Consider the following 24,046-nt stretch of genomic DNA (forward strand, 5'->3'; position numbering starts at 1 on the left):
ATGTAAACTTTTGACCACAACTGTATATATATTTATTCAGATCTATCATGATAAAAGAGATACAGATAAGACGTTTTTTTTCACCTTTAACCTCAAAGTATAATTTAAAAAAAAACTTTTATGTGTATATAAATACATATTTTAATAAATGTTTTTTAAGCATTTTAAACATAACAATTCTGATAAATGTTAAACATTTTACCGTCCCACAGAATTATTTTAAACAAGAAAAAAAAAAGTAGACGCCCAATCCATTTAAAAAAGTAAAATAAATGCTTGTCTTTATCAAATGCTTTATTGAGTGTCCACTTGAATCCGCTCCAGCTGCTCACTCACAAACAATGAGTTACTACAGCAACTGCTTAACAAGTTAAACAATGATTGACACATGCGGCGCTTTAAAGGTCGAGTCACTGGCAAGATCAAAGCTTAACTGTCTGCCAAACATCGTTTACTTTAGTAATCAACTCCAGTTCACTCTGACGAACAAAGAGCAGGGAGAGAGAGGGATGGAACGAGCGTGAGACTGCACGATCGGCTCGTTGATCTAAATATGGTGCAGCAGGGGCGTTACCGGGGAGGGGCAGGGGTGGGTAGTGTCCACCCAAGGACGCGCTCTGCCCACCCAAAGAAAACTTTTTTGGAATTTTCACCCTCAAAAACTTTGTTTTGTGACGGCCGCAACGTTATTTCACAATAGCCAACCTTCAGCTTGAAATATTTTTGTCAAATGAATGATAACTGCTCTTTTTTTTTTTTTTTTTTGCTTACCTTTATAGAAATTCCAGGATTTACGCATTTATTTTAGGGCTGTCAAACGATTAAAATTTTTAATCAAGTTAATTACAGTTTTAAAATTAATTGATCGTAATTAATCGCAATTCAAACCATCTATAAAATACGCCATATTTTTCTGTAAATTAATTATATATATATTCTGTAAAATAAATTGTTGGAATGGAAAGATAAGACACAAGATGGATATATACATTCAACATACAGTACATAAGGACTGTATTTGTTTATTATAACAATAAATCAACAAGATGGCATTAACATTATTAACATTCTGTTAAAGCGATCCATGGATAGAAAGACTTGTAGTTCTTAAAAGATAAATGTTAGTACAAGTTATAGACATTTTGTATTAAAACCCCTCTTAATGTTTTCGTTTTAATAAAATTTGTAAAATTTTCAATCAAAAAATAAACTAGTAGCCCGCCATTGTTGATGTCAATAATTACACAATGCTCATGGGTGCTGAAGCGTAAAAAAAATCAGTCGCACCCAAGTGCCAGCAGAGGGCGGCAAAACTCCATAAAACACAATTAACAAGTGGGCATTTCACTCTACTGACATTTAAATCTGTCTGAGCGGGACTTGTGCGTTAATTGCGTCAAATATTTTAACCTGATTAATTAAAAAAATTAATTACCGCCCGCAAACGCGATAATTTTGACAGCCCTAATTTATTTACAAGAATTATCAAGTTTGTTTTGTGACGGCCACCACATTGAATTTTCTATCTCTACAAAATAACGTAACTGGCTGGCAAACTGCCGGTATCAGCGCAAAAAAAAATGTTTAGAAATTTCTGCGTCCATATTACAATTTTTTTAACTATTACCTGGTTTATTTTATGAAAAATTTTAACGTAAAAGCTCAGTGCAGCACCATGGGGAAGAAGTGTTGGGAGAACTACAAGTCTGTCAAGGCCGGCTGACCCAAAAGGTGTGGTGCTGATGGTGGAAGTCTATGGGTTGGCCTTGTCTCCTATTCAATTAGAATGCCCTTTACACTGTGACTGAACGGCATTTGAATTCTACATTCAGAACTAAAACAAGATCAGATCGTAATAAGCTGACCGTATTTAAAGCAGGTACTTCAGTATTATTAGTGTGATACAGCTTTTCTAGTTTTTTTTTTTTTTTTAATCGTTATTATTATCTTTGGAATTTAGGTGTCACACTCTGCCGAATCCAGGCTATATACCTTGTATCATCTTATTGCATGCATAAGATACAAATCAAGATACGTATATAAGATTTAAAAAAAAAAAATACATAATGTTACTTTTTGCATATGTACACTAGGCCTATTGGTAATTAAACTGGTAGAAGGATGCAAAAAAATTAAGTATTTTAAAAATAATCTGAGCTTTTACAACATCATGGACTATTTTCATCAAAAATAAACTCTTCAATAATTGTTGTTTTTTTCCTATGAATGTATGAGCTGTTTCACATGGAAGATTTTGAGCAGCAGAGCCCACCCTGATGTGGAAGGTCCACAGGAAAATTACTGGGAAGTCAATGACGTCAACTCACTTTACCGTAAAGCATAATGTAAGCGTTTTCAATGCAACTTAAAACTATAACTCAAATGATATTCGGCAATTTCTGAATAGTTGCAACCAATTCAACATTTAATCACATGCAGATAAAGCCTCTCTCTGGCTTTTGTTTCATCACAATAGTACGTTTAGCTAGTATAAATTTTCCTTGTGAAATATAGCTAGCAACATTACGGTAATCACCGGAAATGACATAAGAATCGCAGCTGATATAGCGATGTGGGTTTTTTTCCGGTGTAACTGTAAAATGGGATTTTCTGCCCGAGGTTGGAGCGCGTCAGAGTAGATTTTAGGCAATATTTTAACCCGCAAATTAATTTATTTTTTCACGGCAGTTTTTAATGCCAGTATACAAAGCGATGTTTGGCTGTCGCTTTAGTAAATTCGGAGCTCGAGCGTCCTCTGTGGCTGTCAAGCTCTCCCTCGCCTAAGAAAACAATGCGGGCCTAGCTAGCGTTAGCATCTTTGCTAGCAGGCGGAAGCTACTCGAGTATCTGCTCCAGTGCACCGCAGTGGGGACTCGAGCCTCGGACGAAGCCGTTTTCTTACTGCGCGACAACACACGACCCGGTATGTAACGCATGCTTTTATAACAACATTCCAATTTGTATTATAAGTATTTTTTGCCTCTTTCAAGCTCGTTTACCGACCGCCTCTTTGGAAGTTACGTTCGGCTGGTTAGTGAGCAAAAAAACGAGTTAACTGTCGTCGCGCTAAAGATTAGCTCTCAAACATCTGATGCATTTAGTGATCTTAGTTTACGGTCAACAAAATAACTGGCGATCACATCTCTTTTATGTATTTGATGTGATTGCATTTGGAAATCTTTGATCGTAGCTGGGCTTTAAATCGGGCCCGACATGACTACAAACTAGTACATTCACAATGGAGTAACAGCGCTGCTGGAAATGTGTCATAACCATCATCCTTGGTTCCTAATATCAGAGCTACCATTCTGATTTTACTATTTTGTGCGTTCACTAGTGTACTTGGTGTACAGAAAACCTGAATTGTGGCAATGTGTTTTAGCTAATTGTGCCGGTAACTCCTAGGCCAGACGCTAATCCAACAGACTGATTCTCTATATATAAGCTGGTAATAGCGGCCTCATGCTGAATCTGCCATATATCAGCTTTAATTTTTCCCAATCGTCTCTGTTACTAAACAAAATAATAGTCTGACAGTCTATATCTGCAATGGTGAAAGAATTCGTTTTACATTGCGTAGAACATGTTAGGAGTCACGCCCTTCTCTTATAACTCTACAGAAAGACTAGTGTTGAGTATGAGGAATTCTCTTGCTAATCATTTTTTAATTTTATTACAAGCTGTTGTGCCAGAGTTCCTCTTTTGGTTGCTAAAATGTTGGTTTAAATTTATTATTCCAGTATGAACGCACCAAAAAGTGGAACATGCGGAGAAGTCATCATGTTGTGCTAGATGGCTGAGGTTCTGCGTGTAAATGTACTGTGCAGGAAAGAGAATTCTTTGTAGTTTAGGAAAATTTGGTGGATAAGTGGTTAGTACGTTTGCCTTACAGGTTTTTGATTTTGAATCTGGACTCTCACGCTTATCTTTTGTGGCCTTTACTTGTTCACTTTTCCTGTGCTTGTGTGGTGCTCCACCCACATTCCAAAAGGATGCTTGTGGCTTCACGAAGACTAAATTCTCCATAGGTGTGAATGGGGTGAGAGCCTCTGGGTAGCTCACGATACGATTTGCAAAACAAGCTCTTTACATCCTTCGGCTGTGAATTGAATTGAATTTATCATGAGTAGACGTAAGCCTGTCGCAATATGCAATAAGTCCATTTATCGCACGGTAAATGAAAATGAAGGCGGTAATTTTCCCGCTGCTATTTATCGCCTCACGTGCGTGCGTGCCTACGTGCGTGCAGCAGATGTGCGACGGACATGCTGTTAAAAGTTCGGCTTCCTTGTTACCAGCAGCGCATTGTTCTGTGGTGAGGATTCACTCTGTTTTATTTAGAGCTGAAACGAATACTCGAGCAACTCGAGTAACTCGAGTTTAAAAACTGATCCGAGTAGTTTTATTCACCTCGAGTAATCGTTAATTTTGACAGCTCTAAGCATCACGTTTTGCTCGGACTACTTTTAATGCGGGACGCGCTGATGTCACGTATGTAGAGGAAGAAGAAGAAGAGGAAAAAAAACTTACTGCAGCCGATTGCCGCTACAAACGACGCCGACGTTGCTAAATACTAGCCCGCACGATGCTAATTGGTAGCAGGTAGTGTCTGATGAGTCTCATAGAGATCACATGTATGTTGAACTAGATGCGAAATGACAGACTCGGCCACGTCTGGGCAGCGTTAGTAAACAGCCGCCATCTTAAAGCAGTAGAGCGCTAATAAATAAGATTAACGTAACGTTAGCTCTGCGGAGGGCTAAGTGTCTATTAATTATGACCACTGTCGATGCTTGGCTAACGTGTCTTACATACAGGCTTTAACATAACATAGCGATGTGGAGTGATGAGGGTGTAAAATAAAAACTCAATAATGCTAACTATCAATTTTGGCTTAGTAGTCATTGCTGGATAAAACACCAAGTAGCACTGGTCCCTAATGTGCTCCAATGCAGCCTGTATCATACATTTATTTTGAACACTGCAAAAACTCAAAATCCTATCAGGATTTACAGTTTAGAGTAACTTAAAACTTAACTAGAACTTAAAAATGGCTTGTCACAAATAGAAATTCAATGGAAACACGTGGGAAAAAAATCCTAACTTTTAAGTGATGTGTGTTATCAAGCGTAACGGCATTTTTAGGTATATATTATATATATTTAAAAAAAAAAAAAAAAAAAATATATATATATATATATATATATGTATATATATATATAAGATCTAAAGGTTTTTTGAGTGAAAGCAGTGAGTCTTTTTTTTTTTTTTTTTTTTACATCTGAGATGCAATTGTTGGCTGTTTTCAACAATATACATCGAAAATAAAGACATTGATTGACTGAAAATGGTTCAAGATTAGATGAAATGTCTTGTTTTCTCATGTATATTTATAATTGCTCTTCACCCAAAAATATATTTGTTTTATCCGATTACTCGATTAATCGATAGAATTTTCAGTCGATTACTCGATTACTAAAATATTCGATAGCTGCAGCCCTAGTTTTATTGACTTCTGGGTATGTTCGTTTTACACATTTGAACCTAGCCTAATGCTACGTTCATACTACAGGTATTAATGAATCCGATTTTTCCGTGTTTTTCCGACTCGAGTGAGGCATTAACTTGACAGTCTGAACGTGACAAGTCGCATAGAACTGGACCATTTCAAATCCGATCTGGGTCACTTTCATATGTGGTCTAAATCAGATCTGGGCCACATTTTTCCAGAATGTGGCTGGCGGTCTGAACTTTCAAATCTCCCGAATCGGAATTCGTGCAGCAATGACATCAGCAAAGCGAAAGCGGCAGGCAGGACCCGAGCGATGTAGCTGTGCATTAGCTTCTAGCTTGAACTCTGCTTTTATGCACGAAGCGGGCTTGAACACGGTCATAAAAAAATAAATGAAGAAAAGGATAAGCCTGACAATTTTCGATTTTAATTCTATGCGCCAAATGAGCAATATTTCAGTATTGCTTACATGGCCGAGACGGGGAAAATTGACACACCCACGTCATGTCACGCACACAAGTCAAGGATTATGTGTGTGTGTGTATGCGTTCTATCAGTCCATATAAACTTTGAATAAAGGACTAAACTGGGATTATTAGTGTCTGTTATTTGTGTAATCTTTTTGGAAATCAAAATATTATCACCCTGGAATGACATACAGCTCGCATGTGTCATTTGTTTTGATGCTTCTGCGCATGCGGTCACTTTGCTTAGCGCATCTCGGACTGTGAATTGCTGCGTGATGCGTGATACTTGAACAGGCTACATGGACAAAGGCAGTCTGAACGGGCACGCCAAAAAACCAGACATGACAAAAAATCGGATTTGTGCATTAAGACCTGCAGTATGAACCTTGCCTTAGTGAAGCCAAATTTTTGTTACTGCTGCTTTATTAATCTATTTTTCTCTGTTGTTGTTGAATTACAATTGTTTATGTTACTACAACTTTATACCTCTGTGCCTAAATGCTTAACTTATTGAAGTGCAATTTTATCTTTCCTTGAAAAAGACATTTTATCTATTCTGTGTTTCTGTGCGGTATTGATATTGTTGTCTTTTACTTGAAAGAGGCATGGTCTATTGTTTTTAGTTGGAATTTCTTAAAAAGTCTTTCTGAATTTAAGAGTAAACGTTTATTGCGATTAAATGGGTGTACTTAATATTACTTAGTATTATTAATATATATTGTGTTCTTACCGTGTTATTATAAATTGGAAAAAAAAATTGTGGGGTGGGGCGCAATAATATCGCATATCTCCATAATTTATGAAAGAATTTATCACCCACTAAAATTTGTTATCGCGACAGGCCTAAGTAGACGCTAGACATAGGCCTGTCGCGATAACAAATTTTAGTGTGCGATAATTATACACATAAATTATTGCGATATGCGATATTATTGCGCCCCACAATTTTTTTTAACCAATTTACAATAACACCGTGAGAATACAGTACAGTATATATTAATAGATCAAGTACACCCATTTAAACGCGATAAATATTTACTCTTAAATTCAAACATACTTTTTAAGAAATTACAACTAAAAACAATAGACCATGCCTCTTAAGTAATAAAACAACAATATTGATACCGCACAGAAACACAGAATAAATAAAATGTGTTTAAAAAAAAAAAAATTGCACTTAAAAACTTAAGCATTTAGGCAAGTGAAAACTTTTCCTGTCATAGCTTCTGCAATGGTGCTCCATATGGATGCAACGATACAGTTAAGTCATGGTTCGGTACGATTTATGATACGGGGGACACGATTTTCGATCCGATTCAATACATTTAATGCTCTGTTAAAAAAAAAAAATATATATATATATATATATTTTTTTGTTTCGTTTTTGTTTTTTGTTTTTTTTTGCTAATGAGCAAAAATTAAATTGCCATCATATAAACATGCATTTTAGTGCATAATATTTATGTACTTACTTATTGTCTGTCAACCTAACATGGTTCTCTACATTGTATGGTCGGTACAGTGATGAGAAACTATAATTATTGTTGGCTATCTGTATTGTCTGTCAAAACACAAACAAATACTATTTCTCCAAGTCTATCCAATATGTCTAATTTTGTCTCTCGAAAAGTTTTTTTGCAATCTGCAAGATGCACCTTGACCATCAAAAGCCGCTAAACAGTGAGGCGCCATAAAGCCCGCTGCCATGTTTGCGGTTACGCTGATCCTCCTAGAGTTTTACAAGATTTAAAATCCCATACTTACCCAATATAGTAACAAGAGTTTCCTCTGCTCCTCATCACATGCAAAGATTATTTTTGCCAACCAATCTGCAGGCAGCTTGAGTGGGCAACCCCTCAATTCATTGGATAGAATTGTACGACATGAGCTTTCGAGCTGCAACGATACTCGCATCGAAATTGCAACATGCAGAAAGACCCTGTTTCATGCTGCAAAAAAAAAAAAAAAAAAAATCGATTGTGACACTGGGGTCTGGGGGGGAACCAGCCTGTCACGTGACAATGACTATGGTTACATGTAGTGCTGTAATTTCTATTGTAATTTGATTAGAAAATAGCTTAAAATCAAATTTTGCTGCTTCGAGTACTCTTTTAATGAGAGTGGAGTTGTAATGGTATGTTTTGAAAGTCTTTACATTTAGTTTTATTGATTTAGGTGGATACACTGCCCTCTAGTGGCAACGAAAAATAATACATAACTCATTTAACATGGCTGAATCCAGCAGCTCCCTGTTAAGACCAACATAAGATGTTTTTTTTTTTTTTTTTTGTGCATTCATAATTTAGCTTATAGGTATATTTAGCTGTTTTTTTGTGGAAATATGTATTTGAACGATTTGCTAAGCTTATTGTGGGGAAAAAAAGTTTTATAGCATTTAAGTTACCGGACTTGTGCTAAGCATGTTTGCCAGTTGTTCTTTTGTTGTACTGAGATCATTTTTTTATCTTTTTAATGACGTTTGAGGCTAAGCTCAGGTATTTTAATTTTTAAATGAAAGTGCAATTCTGCATAGTTTGAAGAGACACTCAGGAATTTTATGTTGCCATATCATGCTCTTTTGAAAGTGCAATCTTAGCAAGCCTTTGCTTTCCTTTTCATAAAATTTATTCTGCAACACAATTAGTGCTTTAGTTAGCGAATATTTTAGTAATAGAGTAATCGGATGAAACATTTTTTTTAAGTACAGAGCAATTATAAATATACATGAGAAAACAAGACATTTCACCTAAGATTGAACCATTTTCTTTATTTTTGGTGTACATTGATGAAAACGGCCAACAATTGCTCGTCTCAGATGTGATTAGAAAAAAACAACAAATTCACGGATTTCACTCAAAACTTCTGAGCTTATAAAAACATCTTATTTCTTACCTAAAATGTCATTACGCTTGATAACTCAGATCACTTAAGTTAGGTGTTTTTCCCACGTGTTTCAATTGAATTTCCATTTGTGTCAAGCTATTTTTAAGTTCTAGTTAAGTTTTAAGTTAGTCTAAATTGTAAGTCCTGATATAATTTTGAGTTTTTGCAGTGTTCAAAATAAATGTATTTTCATGTGCTGCTTGGTGTTTTATCCAGCAATGACGACTGAGCTAAAATTGACAGTTAGCTTTATTATGTTTTTATTTCACACCCTCATCACTCTACAGGGCTGTGATTTTACAGATTAAATAAAGCCTGTATGTAAAACACGTTAGACAAGTATCGCCAGTAGTCATAATTAATGGAAACCTAGCCCTCCGCAGGGCTAACGTTACGTTAGTAAGGTACAGTAATCACGTTCTCTTACTTATTAGTGCTGAGAAGTCTACTGCTTTCAGATGGCGGCTGTTTACTAACGCCGGTGAGTCTGTCAATTCGCATCTAGTTCTATATAAATGTACTAACGCCACCGAGTCTGTCATTTAGTAGTTCCATATATATGTGATATCTATGAGACCCATTAGACGCTAGCAACGTAGCGTGTAGCAACGTTGGCATAGTTTGTAGCGGCTGTCGGCTGCAGTCAGTTTTATTTATTTATTTTTTAACATGATAGACATGAACAATCAGCAATACAAACCAAAAACACAACACAAAAAAAACCCCCACATGTTGCTTCTTCCTCTACACACGTGACGTCAGCGCGTTGTCCCGCGTTAAAAGTAGTCCGGGCAAAACGTGATGCTTGGAGCTGGCAAAATTAAACGATTCCTTGAGGCGAATGAAATTACTCGGATCAATATTTTAAACTCGAGTTACTAGAGTTAATCGAGTATTTGTTTCAGCTCTAAACACAATACAGTGGGGAGAACAAGTATTTGATACACTGCCGATTTTGCTGGTTTTCCCATTTGCAAAGCATGTAGAGGTCTAATTTGTATCATAAATTCTCGTCAGCTGTGAGGGACGGAATCTAATACAAAAAAACTGAAAATCGCGTTGTATGATTTTTAAATAATAAATTTGCATTTAATTGCATAAAATAAGTATTTGATGCATCACAAAAATCGAACTTAATATTTGGTACAGAAACCTTTGTTTGCTATTACAGATACCAAACGTTTCCTGTAGTCCTTGACAAGGTTTGCACACACTGCAGCAGGGATTTTGGCCCACTCCTCCATGCAGATCTTCTCCAGAGCCTTCAGGTTTCGGGGCTGCTGCCGGGCAACACGGACTTTCAGCTCCCGCCATAGATTTTCTATCGGGTTCAGATCTGGTGACTGGCTAGGCCACTCCAGGACCTGAAGATGCTTCTTACGGAGCCACTCTTTAGTTGCCTTGGCTGTGTGCTTTGGGTGGTTGTCATGCTGGAAGACCCAGCCACGACCCATCTTCAGGACTCTCACTGAAGGAAGGAGGTTGTCAGCCAAGATCTGGCGATACAGAGCCCCATCCATTCTCCCCTCAATACGGTGCAGTCGTCCTGTACCCTTAGCAGAGAAGCAGCTCCAAAAAGTGATGTTTCCTCCTCCATGTTTTACGGTTGGGATGGTGTTCTTGGGGTTGTACTCATCCTTCTTTTTCCTCCAAACACGACGAGCCGAGTTTAGACCAAAAAGTTTTCAATTTTGGTCTCATCCGACCACATGACATTCTCCCATTGCTCCTCTGGATCATCCAGATGGTCAGTGGCAAACTTCAGACGTGTCTGGACATGCACTGGCTTCAGCAGCGGGACCTTGCGTGCGCTGTCGGATTTTAATCCATGACGGCGTAATGTGTTTCCGATGGTTTTCTTCGAGACTGTGGTTCCAGCTCTCTTCAGGTCATTGACCAGGTCCTGCCGTGTAGTTCTGAGCTGATCCCTCACCTTCCTCATGATCAGTGATGCCCCACGAGGTGAGATCTTGCTTGGAGCCCCAGAGCGAGGCAGATTGACCATCAACTTGAACTTCTTCCATTTTCTAATAATCGCTCCAACAGTTGTTACCTTCTCACCAAGCTGCTTGCTTATTTTCCTGTAGCCCATCCCAGCCTTGTGCAGGTCTATTATTTTATCCCTGATGTCCTTACACAGCTCTTTGGTCTTGGCCATTGTGGAGAGGTTGGAGTTTGTTTGTTTGAGCATGTGAACAGGTGTCTTTTGTACAGGTAACAAGTTCAAACAGATGCAGTTACTTTCGGTAATGAGTGGAGAACAGGAGGGCTTCTTAAAAAAGAACTAAGAGCTGAAATATTTACTAGTTGGTAATGCATCAAATACTTTTTTCATGCAGTTAAATACAAATTTATTATTTAAAAATTATACAATATGATTTTCTGGATTTTTGTATTAGATTCCGTCCCTCACAGTTGAAGAGAACTTATGATACAAATTGAAGGACCTCTACATGGCTTGCAAGTGGGAAAACCAGCAAAATCGGCAGTGTATCAAATACTTGTTCTCCCCACTGTAAATGTACCAAATCCGATTATTCGAACTGACTACTTAAAAGATTAATAGATGACTAAAATAATCGATAGCTGCAGCCCTGTTTACATGCAGCCAATATTAGGGTGAGGCACAAAATTCATGTTTTTAAAATGGTCAGAATATTGCAGATTGCACAAGCGTACTCCTTGTTTTTGCCCACCACATGAATGGACCTCTCGCTAGAGCTCCGCCTCCCCTTACTGGTGCAAGTCCGGCAAGTTTTGTGACTCCGACAGCACAATCCATGACATCTGTAAAGTTATATGGCAGTTGGCGGTCTCTTAAGCCTTACAGTAACCACCAAATGAATCAATGAGACAAGTGAAACATGCGTTGAGCTTGATGGTTACCTCACAACGGTTGCTTGAGTGTACGATTGGTCAATGTACGTTTGGGGCGGAGTTTAAAAAAGGTCCATTGTTGAGCAAGAGAAGTGTGGCGCACAGCAATATTAAGCTTCTTTTCAATGTTTAACATGTGATCTGTTTTTTTCAGCAATGACCTCTCAACTGCAAGTCTTCTCGCCTCCCTCCATCTCCTCCAGTGCCTTTTGCCGAGTTAAGAAGCTCAAGGTGGAGAACAATGTTTGGGACGTGTCCACTACTGAAGCATACAGCTCCCTAGCGGGCCAGTCGGCGTATACCTTCACCCCAGCCATGGCCGTCCCTCCCTTTGCGCCATCCTTGGTCTTTCCCCCAACAGCGCCCGGATCTCGCGGTCAAGTGGTGGTTCGGGCAGCTGATAGCACCGGTAGTCTTCCTCGGGGTTCCAGTCGGCGCATCGCCGAGCACGCGACGTCGTCCTCCTACGCTCACGTGGAGACTGCCTCGGAAACAAGAGGACACCGACACGGGCACAAGAGAAAGATGGAGGAGACCAATGAGGGCAGCGGCAGTGGCTGTGGCAGTGTGCAAATTCTGGAGGAGCTTTCCGCACCTGCGGCGACATTCTCTACACGTACGGGCGGGGGCGGAGGAGGCGGCACGGGCCAATCCATACCTCACTCGGCACCAACCACCAAAAGTAGTAGCTCCAACGGTGAAGGTGACTATCAGCTGGTTCAGCACGAGATCCTCTGCTCGGTGTCCTGCAGCTACGAAGTGTTGGAGTTTTTAGGGAGGGGCACATTTGGACAAGTGGCCAAGTGCTGGAAGAGGGGTACCAATGAGATTGTGGCCATTAAGATACTAAAGAACCATCCTTCATATGCTCGCCAGGGACAAATTGAGGTAATATCTCATTTTGTGTCATTAAACATTTAATTTTCACTTACTGTTTACTAAGATTTTGTGTTGCAACATCCTTTTGACAACAAATGTACTCATTTTCCGTCAATTTATGTTTTTTCAAATCCCAGGTGGGCATCCTTAACAGGCTGAGTGCAGAGAATGCGGACGAGTACAACTTTGTGCGCTCCTACGAGTGCTTCCAGCACAAGGGTCATACTTGCTTGGTGTTCGAAATGCTCGAACAGAACTTGTATGACTTTCTTAAGCACAGCAAGTTTAGCCCACTGCCTCTACGGCACATCAGACCAATTCTACAACAGGTATAAATATACACACATCACCTATCAGTAGGGGTGTGCCATCTTAGGCACCCCACGATTCGATTCAGGGCACTACAATTTGATTAGTGAATGATAATCATGATTATTTCGATTATCGATGCACCATGCATTACTAATTAATAGGGTTGTTCCGATCATGTTTTTTTGCTCCCGATCGGATCCCGATCGTTTTAGTTTGAGTATCTGCCGATCCCGATATTTCCCGATCCGATTGCTTTTTTTTTGCTCCCGATTCAATTCCAATCATTCCCGATAATTTTTCCCGATCATATACATTTTGGCAATGCATTAAGAAAAAAATGAATAAAACTCGGACGAATATATACATTCAACATTCAGTACATAAGTACTGTATTTGTTTATTATGACAATAAATCCTCAAGATGGCATTTACATTATTAACATTCTTTCTGTGAGAGGGATCCACAGATAGAAAGACTTGTAATTCTTAAAGGATACATGTGACTTTGTATATTGTGACTAAATATTGCTATCTAGTGTATTTGTTGAGCTTTCAGTAAATGATACTGTAGCCATCTGTTCTGCCCAAATGCATGATGGGAAGTGCACCCATGACTGTGCGTAGTGGTACCAATTGATATATCTTCTCTGCGTTGGGAAATAACATAGCGTGTTAAGAAAAAGATCAATTACTACCTTTCTTCCCCACATTGCTTCCCACGATGTTTTTAATCGTAGGGGGAGGGATTGTAAGGCTTTAGCCAATTAAAAATAGGCTCCAAAGGCTGCCAAAATTCACTCCACTAATTTTACGCTGCCTTTTAGCTCTATATATAGGTAAAACGGCGCCATTACAGATTGAACGCTGCAGTGCGTGAGTGGGCCGTGCAGTGCATGCATTAATTGCGTTAAATATTTCAGCGTGATAAATTAAAAAAAAAAATTAATTACCGCAGTTAACGGGATAAATTTGATAACCCTACCTTAAGCCTAAACTAAAGACTCTGGATGAGTGTAACATGTTATGTCTGTAACGTTAAATACAATTAGAAAACGATTTATTTGAAAAATATATATATATTTAAAAAAGGCATTCCGATACTTTGAAAATGACGTGATCGGACCCGATCGATCGGGATGCCATTCGATCGGGATATCTCTAATGGAAATACATAGTAGCGAAGTCGCTAATTAGCATAGCGATCGGCGCTAACTAGTAACATCTCAAAAACAACAACAATAAAGGCTAAACAGAACAAGAGGGTTTGTGTACTCACCTCATATAGATGCACACCGGACTTAGCAACACACTCGGGACATTTTCCAATTAACACGACTTGAACCTACTGCTGGATAACTAAAAGGCATGGAGAAACGAACGATCTCTCTTCCCCTCTCACTCTGGGGAAAAAAAAAAGTTGCACACATAAGCGATCCCTGCCTGTCTCATACAAATTTATTTTTAAGTCTTTTGAAAAGGAGTAAATCTCTGGCTCAGTAAGCAGCTGCATCTTTCATAATGTTGTGCGTGCGTGCGTCCGTTAAAAGTGTCTGGGCGGCAGACGTGCCTTGAATTGGTTCTGCTACTCACGGCTGTCATAAAGTTATCAGGGAAAATCATAGTTTTTGAACATTTATGAATCTTAATTGAATCGTCACGTGTCGAATCACGATGCTTCTAATAATCGATTTTTTTGGGCACACCCTTACCGATCAGGCCAAAAAATTATTTTCAGTCAAGCTTAAGTGTATGTTTTTAGGTGGCCACGGCACTGATGAAGCTCAAGAGCCTGGGACTAATTCATGCTGATCTGAAGCCTGAGAATATTATGCTGGTGGACCCCCTCAGGCAGCCGTACAGGGTAAAGGTCATTGACTTTGGATCTGCAAGCCACGTTTCCAAGGCTGTGTGCTCAACGTACTTGCAGTCTCGCTACTACAGGTGTCATGTTGACAAACCGTCGTTTTTTTTTTTTTTGAATACGTTCACTATATTTGTCCCTCTAATCTCTTGCTTTGCTGTGCAGGGCTCCAGAGATCATTTTAGGTCTGCCTTTCTGTGAGGCTATTGACATGTGGTCTCTGGGCTGTGTGATTGCTGAGCTTTTTCTGGGTTGGCCTCTTTACCCCGGAGCCTCCGAGTACGATCAAGTCAGTGTCACAAAATCAGGCTAACCTAAACAAGGCAAGACTTTTCCCTGGTTATCTGCCTTACAAATGATTTTTTTCCTCATTCTTTTGCAGATCCGCTATATTTCTCAGACTCAAGGCCTGCCGGCTGAGTACCTACTGAGTGCAGGCACGAAAACCAGTCGCTTTTTCAATCGAGGGCCAGACGCTAGCTACCCACTTTGGAGGCTGAAGGTATATCAATGATTTAGACAATTATTCTGTTTCTGGTGGGTTTTGATGAACTCACCGGGTGCCGTTGACGGCAATTGACGTCCAATCCATTTGAACTGGGAGGGGTGGCGCCAAATGAATGAATGTTCATTTACTGCCAGCTTTCACAGTTTAAATGGGTTGGACATTGACGAGTGAAAAACTAATTAAAATCATAGCAGAAGAATAAAAAGCCACATTATTGATCGTCTGTCATTGTAAATGGACCTGAAAGTGTTGAGTAAACAATGTATGTATTTTCAGACACCATCCGAACATGAAATGGAAATGGGCATCAAATCCAAAGAAGCTAGAAAATACATCTTCAACTGTTTGGATGACATGATGCAGGTAACTTGTGGAATTGGCTCTTTTATGGCGATCATATGCTTGCAATTAGGCCTGTCGCGATAACAAATCTTTGTTGGCGATATATTGTCTCATAAATTATTGCCAATATGCTATATTATTGTCAATTTTTTTAACCAATTCAACCATAAATGTAGTGACAATACATCCTAATAAATCACCTATTCAAATGCAAAAAATTGTTACTCTTAAATAAAACACAAACGTAAAAATTATGAATCTTAAAAAAAAAAAAAAGCACACAATGCATAAAGAGTCATTTGAAAGCTAGTTAAATGCAGACTATGAAATAGGTGAGAAACCCAATGGCATGTTTGTTGTCTGCAAATTAGAGCACCTTAAAAGTGTTTATTAGATCCAAAATGACTGTCATCTTGTCCTGCAAAGTGCGCATGTTAAAACTTTGAAGCCAAATGACTGTATTATAATTTATTATAAGATCATTGCTAATCAGATTTTTTATAATGAGTGTCATTTTAAAGAAATTTTCATAGTGTAGAATATGAATTAACTCAGAAATCTTTATTTATATTAGGGCTGCAGCTATCGAATATTTTAGTAATCGAATAATTGACTGAAAATTCTATCGATTAATCGAGTAATCGGATAAAACAAATATATTTTTAGGTGAAGAGCAATTATACATATACATGAGAAAACAAGACATTTCATCTAATCTTGAACCATTTTCAGTCAATCAATGTCTTTATTTTCGATGTATATTGTTGAAAACAGCCAACAATTGCATCTCAGGTGTAACTAGAACTTAAAAAAAAAAAAAAAGACTAATTCACTGCTTTCACTCAAAAAACTTTTAGATCTTATTAATATATACTGGACTGTCTCAGGAAATTAGAATACACAATATTCTAATTTTTTGAGACAGTCCTGTGTATATATACAGGACTGTCTCAGGAAATTAGAATACACAATATTCTAATTTCCTGAGACAGTCAGGAAATTAGAATATTGTGTATTCTAATTTCCTGAGACAGTCCTGTATATATACACAGGACTGTCTCAAAAAATTAGAATATTGTGTATTCTAATTTCCTGAGACAGTCCAGTATATATATCTTACCTAAAAATGCCGTTACGCTTGATAACACACATCACTTAAAAGTTAGGATTTTTTTCCCACGTGTTTCAATTGAATTTCTCTTTGTGTCAAGCCATTTTTAAGTTCTAGTTAAGTTTTAAGTTAGTCTAAACTGTAAGTCCTGATAGGATTTTGAGTTTTTGCAGTGTTCAAAATAAATGTATGATACAGGCTGTATTGGAGCACATTAGGGACCAGTGCTACTTGGTGTTTTATCCAGCAATGACTACTGAGCTAAAATTGATAGTTAGCATGATTAAGTTTTTATTTTACACCCTCATCACTCCACAATGCTATGTTATGTTAAAGCCTGTATGTAAGACACGTTAGCCACGCATCGACAGTGGTCATAATTAATTGAAACCTAGCCCTCCGCAGGGCTAACGTTCCGTGAGCTAGTAGCGACAGTAACGTTAATCTTATTTATTAGCGCTTAGCGTTCTTTATTAGCGCTCTTTATTAGCGCTTAGCGCTGTACTGCTTTAAGATGGCGGCTGTTTACAAACGCTGCCCAGACGCGGCCGAGTCTGTCATGCGCATCTAGTTCAACATACATGTGATCTCTATGAGACGTGCCAGACGCTGCCTGTTACCAATGTAGCATTGTGCGGGCTAGTATTTAGCAACGTCGGCGTCGTTTGTGGCGGCTGTCGGCTGCGGTAAGTTTTTTTTTTTGCCCTTCTTCCTCTCCGCACGTGACAGCACGTTGTTCCGCATTAAAAGTAGTCCTAGCAAAACGTGATGCTTAGAGCTGTCAAAATAAACGATTACTCGAGGTGAATAAAATTACTCGGATCAGTTTTTAAACTCGAGTTACTCGAGTTGCTCGAGTACTCGTTTCAGCTCTAATTTATATGTTGAACATGATGTGCTTTTATTTTGAAATTTTTACTGGAAGTACATTTGCTAAGCCGCTAACCGTAAGATTTACACTCAGTAAAACAAAACAAAAAAAGTGCACTTTGCTTTTTGTCATGCATGGTGTCATTAATAGATTTTTTTCTTCCGTTCGTATCGTTGGCAATGCAGCGAGTTTTCATGTTTGAAGTGTCACCTTTTAACTACAATTTTGCGTTTTGGAGAAGACTGCCAATGTTTTATAGCAGGCTAACGTGGTTAGTACATCGTCTTTTTTCCGTAAGCCTCAATGTAGCCATGCTAACGTTTTACAATGTTTAATAGTGGTGTAACGGTACACAAAAACCTCGGTTCGGTACGTACCTCGGTTTTGAGGTCACGGTTCGGCTCATTTTCGGTACAGTAAGAAAACAAAATGCAAAATATAAATGCTAGTTATTTATTACACACTTTTGTGCTTTAAACAATAGGAACATTAATTAGCCTACAGAAAGCTAGAATTTAGCTCAAAAATAGAAAAGACAATATTCTGAAATGTAGATATTTTGAAAAACAAAATAAAAATAACTTTGGCTGAGACTTTTTCTTTAAAATAAATATCTAATGTGCAAAATTGAACAGTTGCAACACTGAAGTGGAGTTGTTCCATCTATATTCTTTTTTTAAATTGAATTCCCCACCCAGAGGGCCAACCATCTTCCATGTTAACATTTAACCGTTACCCACGCTGCTCACTGCACCTAAGAGTGGTGCGACGGCCCTGGGCGTTTAATTGTTATCTTTTTTGAGACTGTCAGTCATCTGATCGCCGCGTCCGCCAGCTGGCTGCCTCCCCTCCCAACATGGCGTACTCGGATTGACGCCGGACGGGCAGACGACATCACCGCCGCTGAAGGGCCACCCTAACTAGCCGCTGTCTGACATGTATCCATTATGCAGCGCTTTGTTTACATTTGCGGCAATAACGACACTTGCTTTACGGCAGCTAATCCGATACACGGTAATACGGCTCTGGGTGGGCAATACTATTAGGCCGTTGTTTGAGCTTGTATACCCGCGTGTGTGTTGTATTGTGCCTGAGTCTTGTTAACCAAGTAAAGGCAGTGTTAACAAAAGTCATCTGACCGCTCGTCATTTTACAGTCAACACTCAGAGTTCGCAACTTCGCATTTGACAGCATACGTGCCGCGTACTTCCTCGCCAGCTGTTTGCTCGCCATTCATTCACCTGTGCATTTGATCGCTATTTTGTTAAACTCCCGCTTTTTCGGTGAGGTATTTTGTGTTCATTCGTTATTGGATCGTTTTTGTTCACCACTGTAAATAAGAGCACCGCAGCAGTAGAGGTAAACTGCCGTTTTCGTTCAACCCGTTTTGTTTAGTGTAGAACCCAGGGTAGTGGCTGTATTGTTTTTTCTTTTTTACGATCAGGGTTTACTTAGCAGGTGGGGTTCAAGTGTAGTTTCATTTTGTTTGTTGTTTGGGCCTGGGCTTACTCTGAAGCCAGCTTCTTCCGCATTTTGTATATTTTGTTCATTGCAAGTTCGACTTGTGTGAATAAATTTGTGTCCACTTGCAACTTGTGTGCGTGGCTCGTTTTATGTTACGCCCTTAGCAGCCGTCCGTGGGACGTAACAGTGGGATTATGGGAAGCATGAGCGGGCATTCCGCGCTTGCTTTAAATGTGTCAAATATTTTAACGTGATTAATTTAAAAAATTAATTACCGCCCATTAACGCGCTAAATTTGACAGCACTTTACTTTCTGTCAGAAACTCGTTCGGTACGTCCCCGTACCGAACCGAGGACCACGTACTGAAACGCTTCAATACAAATACATGTACCGTTACACCCTTAATGTTTAATATAGATGGGTGTACTTATTGTGTATGCCTGAACTTTAATTCTACAGCACAAAAAGTTGATGGTTAATCAACATCTGTGAAAGGAACTGGAGTCTCATATGCAATCAACACGCACCTGTGCCGAGTGCACGCAGATGAAGCAAACACATGCACGCACAAATGTATCCCGCACGCATGTGGCGATATATCGCAGCTGAGAAAATTACCGCCCTCATTTTAATTTACTGTGCGATAATTTGACTTATTGCATATCGCGACAGGCTTACCTGCAATTACATAAAGATCTAGATGAAACAATCATCCATAAATGGTTTTCCCAGGTCAACCTATCGTCTCATTTGGAGGGGACTGACATGTTGGCTGAGAAAGCTGATAGAAGAGAGTTTATAGACCTCCTGAAGAGGATGCTCCGCCTGGACGCTGACAAGCGGATCACCCCTACAAAGACTCTGGGTCACCCTTTTGTCACAATGAGCCACCTCATGGATTATCCGCACAGCTCTCAGTAAGTGTGCCTCCTAGTACTGTAAAGTGGGATATACATTACTGTATACACAGATTAAACTGCAACGTGAATGCTGAAGAGAAATTTTAAATGATGGATGTTTATGAGATCTGCCCGAAAAGGGTGGTCTGATGTAAAGACTTTCGGTCTTCAACGTCAGGATAATTTTTAAAAAATTGTTTTTTTCCGTATATTAAACAGGAGTTATTTAGGGGGAAATGGCTTTTTTCATTGAATATTTTCAATGTTTTGTATAGGCTAGTTGGTTCAGGCGATGAGTTGGAATTACTGGACATTCTTTTCAGTAAATGAAATGGATTTTCAGTAAAAAAGCACCACGAATAAAACTTCCTCTGTTTAAATGTCATACTTTTAATTGTATTTTTATGGACGTCAGCTTCCAACAAAACAAAGTTTGTTTCCATGCTTGAACATATAAAAGTTTCATTAGATTACCAATTTGCAGTATTAAAAAATTCCCCTCGGTGCTTTGCATGAAACAAAAAAAAATTCCGCCCAAACTGCCCCGGTTTCTTGTAGTACGTTTCTGCTTTGTTTTCTCACAATGTTCTCAATGTAAATTAAATGTTGTCATTCCCCAGCGTGAAGTCGTGCTTCCAAAACATGGAGATCTGCAAGCGCCGGAGCACTTACGACAGCAACAAATCCCTCTACTCCACCAATGCAGTCCCCAGTGCTGCAGCCGGAAACCTGACTGTTACCTTCAGTAGCCAGCTCAACCAGCATAACCAGGCAAGCTCAGCTCTAGGGCTACAGCTGTCAATTATTTTAGTTGGCAATTTATCAACTAGTTAGTTCGAATAATCGAGTAATCAAATTAGGAAAGTTGCAGAATAAATTTTAAGAGATGTAAAACAGGCTTGCCGAGATTGCATTTTCAAAAGAGCACTAAGTGCGAATACAAAATAAAATTGTCAAGTGTTATGCAGATTTGCACTTTCATTTAAAGCTAAATTAAAATGTGTGTGCTTTGCCTTAAATTGTATACAAAAAAAAAAAATCTAAGTACAGCAAAAGAACCATTGGCTAACTTGCATAGCAAAAGTCCGCTAGCTTAAATGCTATAAAATACTTAAAATTTTTTTTTTTTTTTTTTTTTTTTTTATATACAATATACTTAACAAATCGTTCAAACACATATTCCAACAGCTAAATATACCTATAAACTGAATTAGGAATGCTTACAAAAATATAAGCTAAAAAAAAAAACTTTCCTTGTGTTGGTCTCAACAAGGAGCAGCTGGATTGAGCCATTTTAATCAGTTATGTCATATTCGCTATTGCCACTAGAGTGCAGTGTATCCCCCCAAATCTAATAAAACCAAATGCAAACACTTTCAAAACAAACCATTACAATGCCACTAATTAAATGAATACTCGAAGCAGCAAAATTTGATTTGAACATTTTTTTTTCTTAATCGAATTACCGTATTGGCCAGAATATAAGAAGGCCCTGATTATAAGACGACCCCCTCTTTTTCAAGACTCAAGTTTGAAAAAAAAAAAAACCTTTTTGAACACCAAATGAATTTTTATACAGAAAATGATTACAGTACATCTGAAACAAATGATTACAACAAAATATTTGAGAGAAAAAGCATGTTATTTTGCTTTATTCAAATCTTCATATCTGAACATTTCAATATGTAAACTAAAGGGCGATCACATGTGTAAATGAATGGCTTCTGGTTTTTGAAATGTAAATAAACCAATCTATTGTGATAAAACAACAAAATTGCAATAACTGCATTAATCATCAAAGTGAAGTCTTACTGTAACTGTAGTCTTGAAACAAATCTGAATAAGGAAAAACATTGCAATAAATTAATGCTAACTGGTTAAACTTGAGAGTAGCTAACATCGTTTCAATGATATCTGGCGCCATCTAGCGTCGTGAATGGGGAGAGTAGCTGAGATCTGTAATGACAGAACATCGCTTCTATGATATCTGGCGCCATCTAGCGTTGTGAATGGGTATAACGTCTAGACTGCTAATATTAGACGACCCCCACTTTTTCAATCTTATTTCAATGCAAAAAACACCGTCTTATATTCGGGCCAATACGGTACTTAAGCCATTAATCAATGCAGCACTACTGAACACCCTCTTTGTTTTATATGTAAAGTCATTGAAAAAGGTATTAACCAGTGAATGTCCAACAGGTGCCTTCTGCGGGAGGAGCGGTGCCTTTGTTAAATTATCAGCCAGCTCTGTACCAGCAGGCGACGATCAACATTCCTGGTCTGACTCAACAGAGTGTCCCTATTCCAACACGTCCTGCTGGGCTATGTAGCCAGGCAGAACCCTTCCAGCAGACTCTGATTGTTTGCCCACCTTCCACCATTCAAGGTAAGAGATAGAATTGTGGTTAAGGTACAATAATGGCGAGTTAATTTTTTTCTCAAATAATTTTTCCCCATTTAAATGAGCAGAAATGCCAATAATCCTAATCATGTTGAAATGATGTCCAGGGCTACAGTCATCAAGCAAGAGCTCCACTTTCCCTGTGAGGATGGATAACTCTGTTCCGATAGTACCTCAGAACCAGCCTGCCCAGTCCTTGCAGATCCAGCCCAGCATGCTCACACAGGTAAGAGTTAGACGGTCATTGGCATGCCTGAAATCTACGGGCCGATATTTGTGCTATCAGAAACTGAATCTGAATTTTATTAACTCGGGGTTTATGCAGGTGATTAAAGAGCATAACAAGTCATTAAATGGATTTTGTCAAAATTCAGGCCTTAAAAAGCATTAAACTAAAGGCATGAAGGCATAAAGAATTAAGTACACTTGACTGCAGTGTTGTTTTTGGCAACCCTTTTAATTTTCGTCTCTTTCGAACGATATTTCTTAATAGTCTTAGTCACATTTTAGACACCTCAAAATGTAGTTGTTCGTCTAGTTTTAGTTGATGTGTACTAAAAATGTTTTGGTCTGTAAAATTAAAAACATTAAAACCAAAAATAAAGATTTCCAACTATTTCGAATGAACATTGACAGATGATCACATATTGTAGTGTCTACCTATAAGGGGTGTGCTATGTTGTAGGAGTGTGCCATCCTAGGCACCCCACGATTCGATTCGATTACAATTCAGGGTGCTACGATTTGATTTTTGAACGATGATTACAGTATTGGCGATGATCACTCTTATCACGATTATCGATGTATCGTACATTACTGATTAATAAAGTAGCTAAACAAATTTATGTCCATTATTTCTTTAAAATATCCTTATGATTCAACAGGAACGATAGAAACATGCCCATACAACAAAAAGCTGCCCTTAAGCTGCTTTTTTATTTATTTATTTTTTACAAGAAAGGGCAAAAACATTAACCATTTTAAAGGGAGTGCTTATTTCTCTCAACAATACAATAAAATTTACACTGGTGGAATCAATTCCACATTTTCTGGACACAAACTGTCTTTAGATATAAGACTTTTTTTAACCAATACACTTTGTTTTCACAGTGTTACCTCCCTTGTGTAACTCTTGGAGTGACAGGTGGAAATCACTGCTCTTGATCACTTTTAACTTGTGACGTTTATTGCCGAGCACATAAAAAAGTCTGGCAGTCTCCAACATTACCAAACACACACACACTCATTATAGTGCGCGCACTTTCTTCTCTCCCTGCCCGCCCACGCGCACACACGCCTGTTGGCTCCCAGGCAGCACTTGCAACAACATATTTCTGTACTATTTCGCATGTTAGTAGTGTTACCGCTGTACTTAATCATGGTTTTACACGTTCTGCATATGAAATACACGTTAGCGAATGAGCTAATTAGCTTAGCGCTCGGCGCTAACTATTAACATCTCAAAAACAACAATAAAGGCTAAACAGTACAAGAGGGTTCGTGTACTCACCTCTTATAGACGCACGCAGATCTTAACACACTCAGGACATTTTTCAATTGAAATTTCTTAAAACTACTGCTGGAAATCTGAAAGATAAGGTGGAATGAACTCTCTTCCCCTCTTGCTCTAAAAAATAACTTGCGCACAAAAGTGC

General features: G+C 38.6%; 1 protein-coding gene across 4 annotated transcripts in view; it reads left to right on the forward strand.

Moving 5' to 3' along the window:
* Positions 1 to 2,573: 2,573 nt before the first annotated feature.
* The window catches only part of LOC130921795 (homeodomain-interacting protein kinase 1), a 41,894-nt gene continuing 20,421 nt past the window's right edge, over positions 2,574 to 24,046 (forward strand). For all 4 annotated transcript variants that reach the window (XM_057846077.1, XM_057846078.1, XM_057846080.1 and 1 more), the window contains exons 1-11: positions 2,574 to 2,923; positions 11,894 to 12,627; positions 12,756 to 12,947; positions 14,690 to 14,871; positions 14,957 to 15,080; positions 15,174 to 15,293; positions 15,576 to 15,662; positions 19,821 to 20,005; positions 20,608 to 20,758; positions 22,190 to 22,376; positions 22,499 to 22,617. In XM_057846077.1, the coding sequence (XP_057702060.1) occupies positions 11,896 to 12,627; positions 12,756 to 12,947; positions 14,690 to 14,871; positions 14,957 to 15,080; positions 15,174 to 15,293; positions 15,576 to 15,662; positions 19,821 to 20,005; positions 20,608 to 20,758; positions 22,190 to 22,376; positions 22,499 to 22,617 (2,079 nt within the window). In that variant the 5' untranslated portion in view covers positions 2,574 to 2,923; positions 11,894 to 11,895. The remainder of the gene's footprint in view (positions 2,924 to 11,893; positions 12,628 to 12,755; positions 12,948 to 14,689; positions 14,872 to 14,956; positions 15,081 to 15,173; positions 15,294 to 15,575; positions 15,663 to 19,820; positions 20,006 to 20,607; positions 20,759 to 22,189; positions 22,377 to 22,498; positions 22,618 to 24,046) is intronic.

Source organism: Corythoichthys intestinalis, chromosome 9, assembly GCF_030265065.1.
Source record: "Corythoichthys intestinalis isolate RoL2023-P3 chromosome 9, ASM3026506v1, whole genome shotgun sequence".
Classification (NCBI taxonomy): Eukaryota; Metazoa; Chordata; class Actinopteri; order Syngnathiformes; family Syngnathidae; genus Corythoichthys; species Corythoichthys intestinalis.